At 44.8% G+C, this 13,965-nt stretch overlaps 1 protein-coding gene across 1 annotated transcript in view; it reads right to left on the bottom strand.

Moving 5' to 3' along the window:
• The window catches only part of COL22A1 (collagen type XXII alpha 1 chain), a 326,468-nt gene that overhangs the window by 73,589 nt on the left and 238,914 nt on the right, over nucleotides 1-13,965 (bottom strand). Inside the window, exon 41 of the mRNA XM_045398749.2 lies at nucleotides 1,095-1,130. Within this exon, the coding sequence (XP_045254684.2) occupies nucleotides 1,095-1,130 (36 nt within the window). The remainder of the gene's footprint in view (nucleotides 1-1,094; nucleotides 1,131-13,965) is intronic.

Consider the following 13,965-nt stretch of genomic DNA (forward strand, 5'->3'; position numbering starts at 1 on the left):
CATTTCCTATAAGATTTTTCCTTAAGTAGGTCTAAAAGTGGGAATTCCTGGCAGTTGCTGGAACTGTGCTACAGGGCTGCTCAGAAGCTGACCCTGCGTCTCCTGGGCCTTCACAGACCTCCTCTCACACCAACCCCTCCATCTAGAGTCCCACCTGTTTGCCTCTGCTTTGCAATAACTTGCTCTGAAATCTCATGTCTATCAGTTCACTATGTAGTACCTCAGTTTCTTCATCTATAAAAATGGGTATAAGGAGCCCTGGTAGCCCTGTGCTGGGCATGGTGGCTCACACCTGTAATCCCAGCTACTGGGGAGGGTAAGGTAGGAGAATTGCTTGAACCCAGGAGGCGGAGATTGCAGTGAGCCAAGGTCGTGCCACTGCACTCCAGCCTGGTTGACAGAGCGAGACTCTGTCACACACACACACAAAGCAATCCCTGTCCTGAATTCAGAAATCATATAAATAAAGGTTATTTAAAATATATTCACAAGACACAAGGTATAATATCATCCCAGTTGCTACAATGCAGCTATTTCCCCTGGGGTGAATTTATAGGAAATCATATTTTCCCAGCAAACGCATGCACAGGCATGTCATGGATGGTTGCTGCTCCTAAGAATGAAGGCTTACTGAGAGCCCTCCTGTTGCTTCAGCACAAAGTCAGTCCATCAGGTCTCCACAGTGGCTCCGGGGTCTTGCTCTGCCCACATGACAGATTAAGAGCAGTTACCACATTGGCTCACTGCCGTGTGGTTGGGGTTGGCAAAACCAAGATTCAAAATTAGTTCTTCAGGCAATTTGGCTGAATTCATTAAACCATGGCCACCCTTCTATGTTGAAGAGATGCCCAAAACAGAAGCCAGTCTATTTGCCTGACTATAATACGGGCATGGCACCCCTTCTCTGCTCATATGCACATCAATCACACTCTGTTCCACAGGTCAGAGTTCGTACGTTGGAGTCTGCCCTGTTCAATAATGTGAGCAAATTTCAGAATCTACTTCAGTTTTTGGTGCCTCCCATTTAAAACTGCTTTGATTTGAGCAGGATTCCTCGTATAGAAACTCATCCCTTTATTTAAAGCATACTGTACCGGGGGGCCTTTGTCTCCTGGTGGTCCGGAAGGGCCCTAGAAACAAACAAACAAGTATGTAAGCAAAGTAGAAATGACATGCTGATGTAAACAAGCTATGGTGTTTATTCCTTAGACAGGTCCTCAGTTGTCCTGGAAGGAGTTACTAACTTCCTCCTACCTTGAAGCCACACTGCCATACCCTCTTACCATCTACCCATCCACAAATGTTGCTCATGAAAATCTCTCTGGAAGCTCCTCCACTTGCCCCTCAACTGATGCCACCCTATCATCATCCCTGCATAGCTCCTGACACCTGGGCCCAACTCTACTTTGTAGCTCTAGTGTGAGGTTGAACCCGGCAGCCCCGACTTCCCTGTATTGCACCCCCTTGGACATGCACTGGCTCTTTCTGCTCAGGAAAGGATGGTCATGATAACGACCACATTCCCCAGCCATAGCCTTAGTGGCTGAGGCTGCAGTAGTCAAGCTCCCTTCTCCAACAAGGGGTGCATGCACACACACACACACGCACACACACACGCGTGCACACACGCGCACACACACGCGTGCACACACACGTGCACACACACATGTATACAGACACACAGACATGGGCCTGGCATCCTCCATGGTGCCCAGTTCTTTGCCCAGACAGAATTTGCCTTCTAGATATCATGCTTAAGATGCTGTTCATTGATTGACTGGAAGGCATTCACATGCAGTTTCAAGTCTTGCAGCGAATGGGACCGTCCCTTGCCCCTGGGGCTTGTGCATTTCCATGAAGACTCTGTCCTGCCTTTCTACCTGGAAACCTTCTTGTCACTCTCTGGTTCTCCTTTGAGAAATCCCTGCCTGTGGAGAGCCTCCTCTGGCTTCTCCCAGGGTGCTCACTGGATAGTCTCCGCCCCTGCACGTGCCCTGCCTAAGACTGAAAGTCGAGCATTGTTACTGCCTGTTGGCCTATTCCTCTTCACTGAATGGACTGAATGCTCCCATGAGGTGGCTGCCGAGTCTGCATTCTTACCATGCTCTCTCCACACTCAGCAAGCGCCGTGTGCATTGCAAGAACATAGCAGATTATAGCACAGCAAATAGCATTTGATCAAAATGAAAAATTTAAAGCACAAGGAGAACTTGAGAATCAGTGCCAATCATCCTTTCTTTTCACTGACGATCAAACTAAGTCCAGAGGAGAGAGAGAGATGTGCCCAAGACACGCCAGGAATCACTGGCCAGGATGAGGTTAGTCTCACATTCTGCCCTCAGTCCCGTGTGCCCTGCATCTCCCTGTAGCACAGCCCACGAGAATGTCCCTAGGTATTCCCGAGAGAGCAAAACGATTTCACACCAATGCCAAGGTTCCTGCAGTATGGTGGCAGGGGTAACCTAAAAGCCTACCCATTAAATATGCCCCAGAGCAGTCTAATATAAAATAGAATAAGCATCATTTTAAGTGTGTAGTTGGGCACTAGAGAAAGTAGAGAAAATCTCCAGAGGTCTAGAGAAAGAGACAACTGAGAACAGTTCCCTAAATCTACACAGACCTGCCCTGGAGAGGAGCAGGACTCTGAGAGCTGTGTGGGGACGGGAAACGAGGCTGGAGGCCCTTTTGATCTGGAAGTTGAAACTCAGAACAGTAAGTAAAGTCAAATCTTTCAGTAGGTTATAGCAGGGGTCCACAGGCTTTTTTCTGTAAAGGGACAGATAGTCAAGTGAAGGGGTAGAGAAGAAAACGATGTCAAGGAAGCTCACCCATCTTTGTCTGGGATGCAGGTGCATGATGACGGAAGCCTCCTCTGAGAACTCACCCTCAGGGCCCTGCCCTCACAGGCATCTGGGAGCTCTAAGTCAGAAGTCCTGCAGAACTTCAGCTCAAAGCCAATGTGCCTACACACAAGTCAACATCTTGGCACCCAGAAAGAAAATCCCCTAGGAGCATACAGAGCAGCGAAAGGATCTTCACAGAAAGATTCCCAAAGGCACAGAACTGCAATCTCAAATTACAAGGCTGTTCACCACAAGGACATAACGAGTGGTAGAACTGAGTTTCCATGAACTTTGGAGAATGGGGTGGTCAGATACAGGCAATAAAAAAGGTCTATTAAAATGATTATATAGAGAGGAAAAAAAAGAAAGAAAACCACAGAGAAAATAACATGGCATTATCCAGAAAGATCTGGTAGGTATGAAAAGAGCCAGAGTACATTTTTAGAAATAGAAATGTAGTCATTAAAATAAAAAAAAAAATTGTAATAACCAGATTAATTTGAAACTAATATAAAATAGGAATTTCCCGGAATAATTGTCTTTAAGAATCATGGCAAATGTCATTTCCTGAAGAACCTACGCAGACTGGCAACTGAACTAAAACATATATATATATATATAATTTATTTATTTTATATATATATATTTCTTAAGACACACAATGATCATGACTGAACAGTGCAAATCACAGTAAATTTCTGAAATTATTCATTTTTCCCTCTTGACCAAATGAATGATAAATCACCAGAATGTAGCACATTTGCTTCTCTCTTTCTCTTGAAATCTCCCACCATTTCTCAGAATTCTATCTCATTCCAGAAATGGCTGAAAGAGTCATACGCACACACAGGCAGGTCTGGCTAGGGAAACAGAGATGAGTGAATAACTCACAGCTGCACAAAGAGGACTTGTAGCTATTGGTCTATATGCCAGGAGTGGTCCTATCTGCTCCATACACAGATCATCTCACTTTAACCCCAATCAGAGGCCTACAAACTGGGTATTATCAACATTTCATTGCTATAGATCGAGAAACTAAAGCTAAAATTCATTAAATAGCTTTCCTAAGGACAAGCAGAAAAAATGATGGACTCAGCATTCCACCTCTGGTCTATTTGACTCAGAAGCCAGTGCTCCCCTCATTCTACCTCACTGCTTCTGTCACGGTGTAGGTCAGTGGTGCACATGGGCCACCATACCTGCATTTGAATTGTGTTCCTTTCACAGTAGTTCCCAGGGAGGATGGATATGTATTCCTTAAGGAAAGGGCGTGAGGGATGGTTTGTTACTGGCCTGGGAAATGTCATGTCATTTGAGAGTCACCCTTTGTTTTCAAGTTAAATCCCAGGATCCACTTTAAGCATTTAACTTGTTTACCATGCCAGGCTCTAAATTATCTTCTTATGTCATTTAATAGAAAATCCACGTTGAAGGATGTGTTTTTAAATTAAAGGTCTTCATTTCAAATCTTAGCTTATCAATCATCAGCTGTTTGACCTTAAGCAAGTTACTTAGACAGCTTCTCAGACCTTCACTTTTCTCAACTGTAATACAAATCTAGAGTATCACCTTGCCTTGTGTTATCAGAAATAAAAGAAGATACTACAAGTAGTGAAGCAGGCAGTGCCCAACCATAAAAGTCTTTCCCATGTCTATCCTTTTAGTTTACTTTAAGAACGATAAAGGTGTGTTGAAGAAGGGGATTGTACAAAGACTTTCTAAAGTCATTCCTATATCTGAAGCTTAAATATGTTTTCAACAATTACAACCCTCTTCTCTGAAATTACGGCCTCTGATGTGTTTGTTCAAGAGTCATTTTACCCTAATGCCCAGATTTGGGCCTTTGATACCAGTTTCCATTAAGAGAAACTACTATGACTTCTTGAAGAAATGACTGATCAGAGACCTGGACAACAAATGTACACAACAAACCTAGAGCAAGGAAAGCATCAAAGACTGCTAAGTTGTGTCAAAGGTAATCAGGATCAACTTAAATAGACCTCCATTGGCAGAAGACAAGACAAACTGAGCATCAAAAGGAAGACTAGCTGCAATAATTTAAAACACATCTAATGTGTTTATATCCCCAAGTTCAAAATTATTCTTAGAACAAACAACAACAACAAGCATCTAATTGGTCCTCTTTGCAAGATGCTAGGGAACCAAGTCATTATTTGAAAACAAGGGAAAGACTTCAAGCATTTATATTCTGCCTTCCATATGTCTTGTACCACTGCGTATCCAAAGGGTGCTTTAGGGAACATTTGTCTATATAGAACTATTCCAGCTAATAAAGAAAGAATGAATAGAACTAGAATAGCACCAGTTTGCAACCCTTGATGTACTAATTGGTGGGAGCATTAGACACCACAGGGTGAATGCATCACAAAGAGGCTCCACCAGACATCATGTGCCTCCTACTGGATGAACACCCTACTTGTGAAGTCTTGCCAACAACATCAAACCAGAATCCAATCAAGCCTCTAGGTCTGAGTACCAACTAAGCTGAACCACAGGGACAGAGGAACGCATTGAGCTATTACATTAACAAATTCCAGATGGTGGAAAATTCTATGAGACTAAAAAAAAAAAAAATTGAAACATCCAATCACTTGCTATACGTTTATTTGGATCTTAAAGAAACAAACAAAAAACACAGAAGCGTGACATGTATGAAATAATTAGAAATTTGAACACTGACTAGATATGTGATGGTGTTATGGATTTTTAAGGGGTATATTATAAAATTGTGGTTCTGTTTTTTAAAATTCTTATCTTTTAGAAACATATACTGAAATATCTACAGACAAAATGTGTCTGGAATTTGCTTCAAAATAATGGAAGGTAGTGGATAAGAGGAAAACCATGGTCATTGGCTATGGGATCCTGGCACTAGTTGTGGCTATATGGGTGTTTATTTTACTATTCTACCTACTTTTAGTATATTTGAATTTCTCCATAATAAAAACATGTAGATATACATACAGAGACACACATACATGCACATATATATCACACATATGAATACACTTACATGTGATGCACATGCACAGTCATGCTATTGGTGTTTTCTGACAATTATCATAGTTTTACAAAACTGAAAGTCCCATATGGCTTTAGATATGTGAAACACGTTCTCTTCTTTCTCTGCTATCAGGCTGTTCTAAAAACCAGCTTCCTTTCTCTAAGAATTGATCCCCTCTTTGTTCCTCCTACCAAAGGCACAGATCTGAAAATAAAGTGAACTTTTATTCTCTGTAATCTTCGATCTGAGTGCCTCACGTGTGCGCAGGCCTACTGCTGCGTGCTGGGGTGGGTGGCCGAGTGGCTACAGGGCATGGAGCCCGCCTATGTGAAGCGCTCCAGGTGAGAGGGAAATCTCTGTGGTAATGATTGATCAGGCTCAGTGAGTCAGGGTTACAGGATGCCTAGAGCCACTGGCATCAGCCCCCGAGAGTTTGAGGAATCTTCACCCAGAGGGGAACAGAAGAAAAAGAGGTTTAGTGGGGTGGGGGCTTCACAGGTAGAGAAGAGGATGAGGCAGAGATAACCCTGGCAGAGGAGAGCACTAGGCCAAGAGGAGAAGTCAGACTCTGTGCTCAGAGAGCAGCACGGGTGCCTCCAGGAATGTCCCGGGGAAGCCGTGGTCTGAAGGAGAAGGGCCCGAGCACCTTGCTGGAGAGGCCTCTGAAGCTACCCACCAGGCAAGAGGTGGGCTCAGATCCAGGCTTTAGGAGGACAGCTGTGGCTGCGGAGTGGAGAAGGGGTCAGAGGGAACAGACCAGAGGCCCAGAGGCCAGGCAGCTGGGGAGACCAGCGGGAAAACCCACGAGCGATGCAGGGGCTGAGTGAAGCTGAGTGGGAAGTGTGGAAATGGAGAGCGGGAAGCGTGGAAATGGAGAGCGGGAAGCGTGGAAATGGAGAGCGGGAAGCGTGGAAATGGAGAGCGGGAAGCGTGGAAATGGAGAGCGGGAAGCGTGGAAATGGAGAGCGGGAAGCGTGGAAATGGAGAGCGGGAATTGTGGAAATGGAGAGCAGGGAGTTCCGGAGAGGGCTTGGCCATGGCCGTGGGGTCTGCTAAGGAAGCAGAGATGAGGGTCCCGGAGGCGGTCAGGGCAGTATCTGGCCTTTCCCATGTCTGGTACCAAGAAGCCTTTCTTATGCTGGCTTTAACTGTGCAGAACCAGAAACAGCCCAGGACAGCCCAGCTCCTCCCACCATGTCATGAAGGAGGCTCCTGGAGCCACACGGACAGCAGAGGCTGTCTTCTAGCTTAGAAACAAAGAGTGCAGACTTCAGGGCAAGATCAACGCAGGGTCAAATGCCTGCTTTGTCTCTCACCAGCAGAGTGACCAAGGCCAGCTGCTTAAACCTCTCTGAGCCTGAGTCTCCTCATCTGAAACCTGGAGATGATAATAGTAACACCGTACTGGACTGCTAGGAAGACTAGAGAAGGCAGTGGCATGTCAAGCCAAGTGCCCAGCATGTTAAGTGTGCCTTAGGAATTATTATTGAGAACAACAAAATGGTTTGTTTCATTTAGAAAGGAGAGTTCAAAATCATAAGTGTCAGTAGAAACTTATTTTAAAACTATTAACTATTTTCTATCTCCATCAACAGAAGAAAATCCTAAGACCTTTTTGTTTGTTTGTTTGTTTGTTTGTTTTTGAGATGGAGTCTTGCTCTGTCACCCAGGCTAGAGTGCAGTGGCACAATCTTGGCTCACTGCAACCTCCACCTCCCAGATTCAAGCGATTCTCCTGCCTCAGCCTCCCTAGTAGCTGGGATTACAGGAGCCCACCACCACACCCAGCTAATTTTCATATTTTTAGTAGAGATGGGGTTTCACCATGTTAGCCAGGCTGGTCTTCAACTACTGACCTCAGATGATCCACCCACCTCAGCCTCCCAAAGTGCTGGGATTACAGGTGTGAGCCACTGCGCCCGGCCATCTTGACACTTCACTATAAAAACTGTGGGAGGCTCAGCTCCTGGTTATACACAAAGCAATACAGGAGCCCTGGAGTCTGGGAGGTGGTGTGTGGCTTTACACCTTCCTCAGCCTCCTCCATCACTGCCCACAGGATGCAGCTCTGTGCACTGGGCAGGGTGAGAATGGATCTCAGTGAATCAAGCACTGTACATTCCTTGAGCATCGGCCACGGGGGCAAGGCCGGGAGCTGGACCCTGGGGTAACCATGGACAAATGCCCAGTGTTCTCAAGTAGCATCCAGACAAGATGGGGGTACTCACACCTAAAGGAATCTAGCCAGCCTAATTCTTGGGACAGCCTGAGTGACTTTGGTTCTTATGATCAAAGGAATTGGACTAAAGCAGGCAGATAAGACATGAGTTTAAATAAACAAACAAACAAACAAACAAACAAACACGGGCTAGACATGGAAGTCAATTGTACAGGAGTGATCATGCATATAAAAAGTCACTGGTAGGCTGGGCACGGAGGCTCACACTTGTAATTCTAACACTTTGGGATGCCAAGGCAGGTGGATGGCTTAGACTCAGGAGTTTGAGACCAGTCTGGGCAACAGGTCAAAACCTCATCTCTACAAAAAATACAAAACTTAGCCAGGCATGGTGGCTCGCACCTGTAGTCCCAACTACTCAGGAGGCTGAGGTGGGAGGATCACTTGAGCCCAGGAGGTTAAGGCTGCAGTGAGCCATGATCACACCACTGCACTCCAGCTTGGGGGACAGAGTGAGACCTTGTCACAAAAAAAAAAAAAAAAAAAAAAAAAAAAAAAAAGTCACTGGTGAGTGTGAAGACTTAAGTGAACATGAACTTTCATTACTACAATTGACCCCTAAGCAACATGGGATTGAACGTGCAGGTCCACTTAAATGCAGATTGTTTTCAATAAATACCGTGGAAAATACTTTGGATATTTTCAACAATTTAAAAAAACTGTCAAATGACCCAGTGGCCTAGAAATATTGAAAAATTAAGCAAAATTAAGGCATGCCATAAATGCAGAAAATATAGAGATACTAGTCTGTTGTATCATTTAGTATCATAAAATATACACAAATCTATAATAAAATGCTACATTTTGTTTAAAACGTGTGCACACAAACACAGACCATACATGGCACCGTGACTGTTGAGAGAAATGTAAAGAAACATACATGCAACATTAAGTCATAACTGCATAAAATTAACTGTAGCCAGACCGTAGTACTATAATAATTTTATAGCCACCTCCTGTTGCGATTGTGAGCTCACGTGTTGTGAGTATCTGCTTAAATGCTGTGTGATTCTAATCATCTTTGCATGAGCAGCCTCTCTCTCCAGTAAATCGCATTACCAAAGTAAAAAGTGTTCTCTCACAGTTCTTGTGTGTGTGGTTTTTTTTCTTTATTTTTTGTCATGTTTATTGCAATACTGTAAACACTGAAGAACACCAGAAAACCCATATGAAGCACTACAAGTGATGCTGGAAGTTCTCCCAGGTAGCAGAGAAAAGTCGTGATATTACAAGAAAAAGCTGAACGGCAGCCAGGCACGGTGGCTCACGCCTGTAATCCCCACACTTTGGGAGGCTGAGGCGGGTGGATCACGAGGTCAGGAGATTGAGACCATCCTGGCTAACACAGTGAAACCCCGTCTCTACTAAAAATACCAAATCAAAATTAGCCGGGCGTGGTGGCGGACGCCTGTAGTCCCAGCTACTCGGGAGGCTGAGGCAGGAGAATGACGTGAACCCGGGAGGCAGAGCTTGCAGTGAGCCGAGATCGCGCCACTGCACTCCTGCCTGGGCGACAGAGCAAGACTCCATCACAAAAAAAGAAAAAAAAGAAAAAAGCTGAATGACTTGATGTGTACCTTACACTGAGGTCTGCAGCTGTGACTGCAGCCCTTTCCAGTGGGCTGTTCTTGCAAGCAAACAACACAAACTTATAGTATCGATAAATACTGTACAGTACTATAAATGTATTTTCTCTTCCTTATGATTTTTTTCATAACTTTTTTCTCTAGCTTGCTTTGTTGTAAGAATATTGCATATAATACATGTAACAAGCAAAACATGTGTTACTTGACTGAATTATCAGTAAGGCTTCCAGTCTACAGTAGGCTATTAGTTAAATACGGGGATAGTCAAAAGTTATACTCAAATTTTCAACTGTGCAGGGTCAGCACCCCAACTGCCACATTATTCAGGGGTTCAACTGTATGGTACCCCTGCTGGAAGAGTGGTTAAGGGCATTTTCTTGGAGTCAGAATGCTGGGGTTCCTGTCCTAGCTCTACCATGTCCTCATGGTGACTTCACATCTCTATTTCATCATTTGTAAAATGAAAAGAAAAGTGGAATCCACCTGCTAGAGTTTCTGGGAGAAACAAATGAGAGACTGAGACAAATGAGAGGTAGACATGGAGGCCTTTGTTCACTCTTATCCCTGCAAGTAGGCAGTTTATGTTGGCTGTGATTGCTATTATTCTAATATTTCAGTCGCTGTTATCTTTATTATTAATATATTATTACTTCGAAAGTGGGGGAATGAAAAAAAAACCCTTCTGTTAGGGCAGTTGAGATATTTGATTGCACATAACGGGGCCGTGCTTCCTGTCACTCTTAGGCTAGAAGGCCCACTGGAGGGCAGGGAGCCCGGGGATTCCGTCCCTTTTGTACGTGCGTCTTCAATGCCTGGACCCACTGATGTAATGCATCGGTACAACTAATTCCCGGGAGCAACGGTGAGAGGCTCAACAAGGGAGGTCATTTCAGGCTGCAAAGTCTGAGAAAGACATCAGGCAAACAGAATTGCTATGACATCACCAGGGCAAAGGCAGGGAAGCAGGTATTATCACCAGTATTATCATGTTGTAATCCTCCCAGTTTCCTTGATGCTGCTGCAGAATTTGCTGGCACCTGATCCATCAGGAAACTGAGGGCCAGGGTAGGAAGGAGCGAGTCCTGGGTTACATATGGGACCTTGTCTTTAGAAACCCCAGCTCCTTCAGTCAAACTAACTTGGACTTTAATCTGTCCCAGGGCCTAAGTAGGCTCATTTTGTAAGCATCTTAAACATTGCTAAGGGAACATCAGAGGCAACCTGAAGATTAAAAGGATTTTTGTTTGTTAATATCTTGAAGCAGCAAGCCAAAACCCCCAAACAACGGCCTCATCATTCATCCCCCTGCCTGTGACAGTGCAGAGATTGGCAGACAGAGCTCCTGGCTCCCTTCCAGGGAGTCAGTGCTGCCCTGGATGCCAAAGGCACGGGAGCATGACACCACGGGAGGAAGGAAGCAAAGAGTAACTTATTCTTCTTTTTTTTTTAGACAGAGTCTGGCTCTGCTGCCCAGGCTGGAGTACAGCGGCGGATCTCAGCTCACTGCAACCTCCACCTCCCACGTTCAAGCAATTCTCCTGCCTCAGCCTCTTGAGTAGCTGAGATTACAGGCATGCGCCACCACGCCTGGCTAACTTTGGTATTTTTAGTAGAGACAGGGTTTCACCATGTTGGCCAGGCTGGTCTCAAACTCCTGACCTCAGGTGACCCGCCTGCCGCAGCCTCCCAAAGTGCTGGGATTACAGGCATGAGCCACCGTGCCCGGTCCCAGCTGGATCTATCCTTAATGTGCCTTCTTTGAGGGACCTCACAGAAGATTAATGGAAATGAATAAATCCTGCCCATCCTGCCGAAGCCACAAAGCAAGGTGTTGCAGGGGGAAAAGGACTGGTTTCAGAGGCTGTGGGAAGCGGGTCTGTATCCTGGCCCTGCCCTGGGCTGGCTACGTAGCATTGGCCAAATCACGTCACCTTCTGAACCTCACATTGTTTACCTGGAAAACAGTGACGTAGTGGACACGTCCGTTCCCTCCTGCCATGTTCCCTGGGCACGCACCTGCCCAGGGCTTTCTTTAGCCACAGGTGAATGCTTGGCCCAACCACAGGGAAGGCTGAGAGTTTCTGGGAGTCAACTCCCCAGGGAGCAGCCTCCAACCAAATACAGGCAGGAGGTGGTACAGAAACGCCCCAGCTCTTTTGCTCCCTTTGCAGAACAACTCCGCAACAATGCCATGTAGTCACTCAGGGGCTGTTGCACAGGTGAGCCCCAGGTACCCACAGTGGCCATCTGCTCAGTAACATACCCTCCCCTTGGCTTGCTTGCTTTATCTGTCTCACTTTGTTACTTCCTAAGTAGTGATTTCTAAGATCACCTCCCAAACAAACTCCTTGCTCTTGAATCCCCTTCTTAGGGGCACTTTCATGGGATCCCAGCCTTAACCAAAGGATAAAACAACCTGCCCAGTACCAAGTGAGGCGGTAGATGTGGATGCTCTGAGGCCCAGCACAAGATATGACACAGGACCTCCCAGCAAACGGCAATGTTCCTGTAAAGAGGCAACTGCATCCCCAACGAACTTAACATGTACCCACCCCCAGGCTGACCCCTTCTTCACCTCCTCCACACACCTTTGCTTAGCTCAGCATATCTCTGCACCCTCTATACAGATTCCCAGGCCATTAGTGGCCTGGGCTGTGGCCAGAGATAGGATTTATGAAAATTCAATAAGGTTTTATCCACCACGGAAGCTTTTAATAAGTCCAAGTGGTAGCCAAGACACTAAAAACAGTTGATTTACAGCCTCTTGACTACAGCCAGCCAATGACTTTTCAGGTGGATTCACTTAGGCAGGAACATATTTCATGGGTGATTTTTGCTGGCTCTTCGGTGGCAGGTGAGGTGAATTGTGTCCGCCTCCAAAGCCAGCTTTCTGTAAGGGCTGATAAGGTGAATCTGCAAGGAGTAGACAGGGTCATGTAGAACCCTGGTAAGTGATGGGGGTGCCTCATTCCGGTTATGGGTCTGTAGTTTCACTTACAATCCATTCTCTATTCTAAGTGGCAATTGCTACATGAAGCAGCATCCTAACTCCAGCAGAAGGGGCCCTATTAAAGGAGAATTTCAGAAAGAAGAAGGCATCAACTATTGTCTTCTCTCACTGCACTTTTTGTTACAGTGTTCCTTCCAGTTACAAAAAGACTGAACAAAAATAGCCAAAGAACAAAGGTAAAATGAATGTAATGAAGTGGGCAATTTTAGCTGAGAATATATTTTCAGGAAAACAGTTTAACCAAACTAGACATTCCCAAGGGCATTCCACATGCCTCTTTCCATGGTTTTCAGGCAGATCTAAGAAGACACAGAGCTACCTGGTCTTCTTGCCACCATGAAACGATCCCTCATTGCGAGTGAGTAGAAATAACAGTGAGGAGGTGATTTCTGGTGTGGAAGCCAGGAGGCCTGCTTGAAAATGGGAGGACAGAGGAGAATTTCAGGGAGACAGTGAGAGGCCCAAGAACTACTCTGGATATAAGAGAACCACAGAAGAAAAGGAAAGGGAAATTTTATTTCACAGGTAATATTTTGGGTACTAAATTGGATTTTCCTTCTCATTCTTTGAGAGTCATGCATGAAGAATGATATTACTCTTAATCACTCTTGGTCATGGCCTTCATTTATTGAATGCAAGATCAGACAGAAACTAGACCATGTATTACTCCAGTTTATATTCAAGTTGCATTTAATAAAGATAAAGTTGGATTGTGCCTTTGGGTTAAAATAATAGTAACAACAACGATAATACATGGATAGTTTAGGTATTCCATGGTTTAGCAATGGCATTTGAAAAGGACTGAGTATTTGAGCTTCTTTTAAACAATTGCAAGACAGGGCTTTTAAGGACAAAGTAAATGCACTTTTAAGGTGCATTAAGAGGGTACGATGTCTATCAAAGAAGGGACTAAACAGAAGAAAAGGCTTCAAGGTTGTAAACTGGTCTTATGTCCCAAAAACTATCACTCAGTAAAGGAGGAAAGAAAATATGTGTTCTTTGTGGTACAAAGGGGAGAATTAAAAGCACTGGGTGGAAACTACAGGATACCATAATTTTATTCTCAATGAAAAAAAAAATTCTACTGAATTTCCATTATCTATGGAAATATATTTTTAAACTGCAGAGCCAGATGCACTGGCTTTGAAAGAAGCATGCCTTCTATTTCTAGAGGCATTCAGGTGGAGGCCGAAGATATTGACAGCAATCCTCAACCTGAATGGGGACACACTTCATTGATTCTTAAGACCCTATAACTCAAA

This window comes from Macaca fascicularis, chromosome 8 (genome assembly GCF_037993035.2).
Source record: "Macaca fascicularis isolate 582-1 chromosome 8, T2T-MFA8v1.1".
Taxonomy (NCBI): Eukaryota; Metazoa; Chordata; class Mammalia; order Primates; family Cercopithecidae; genus Macaca; species Macaca fascicularis.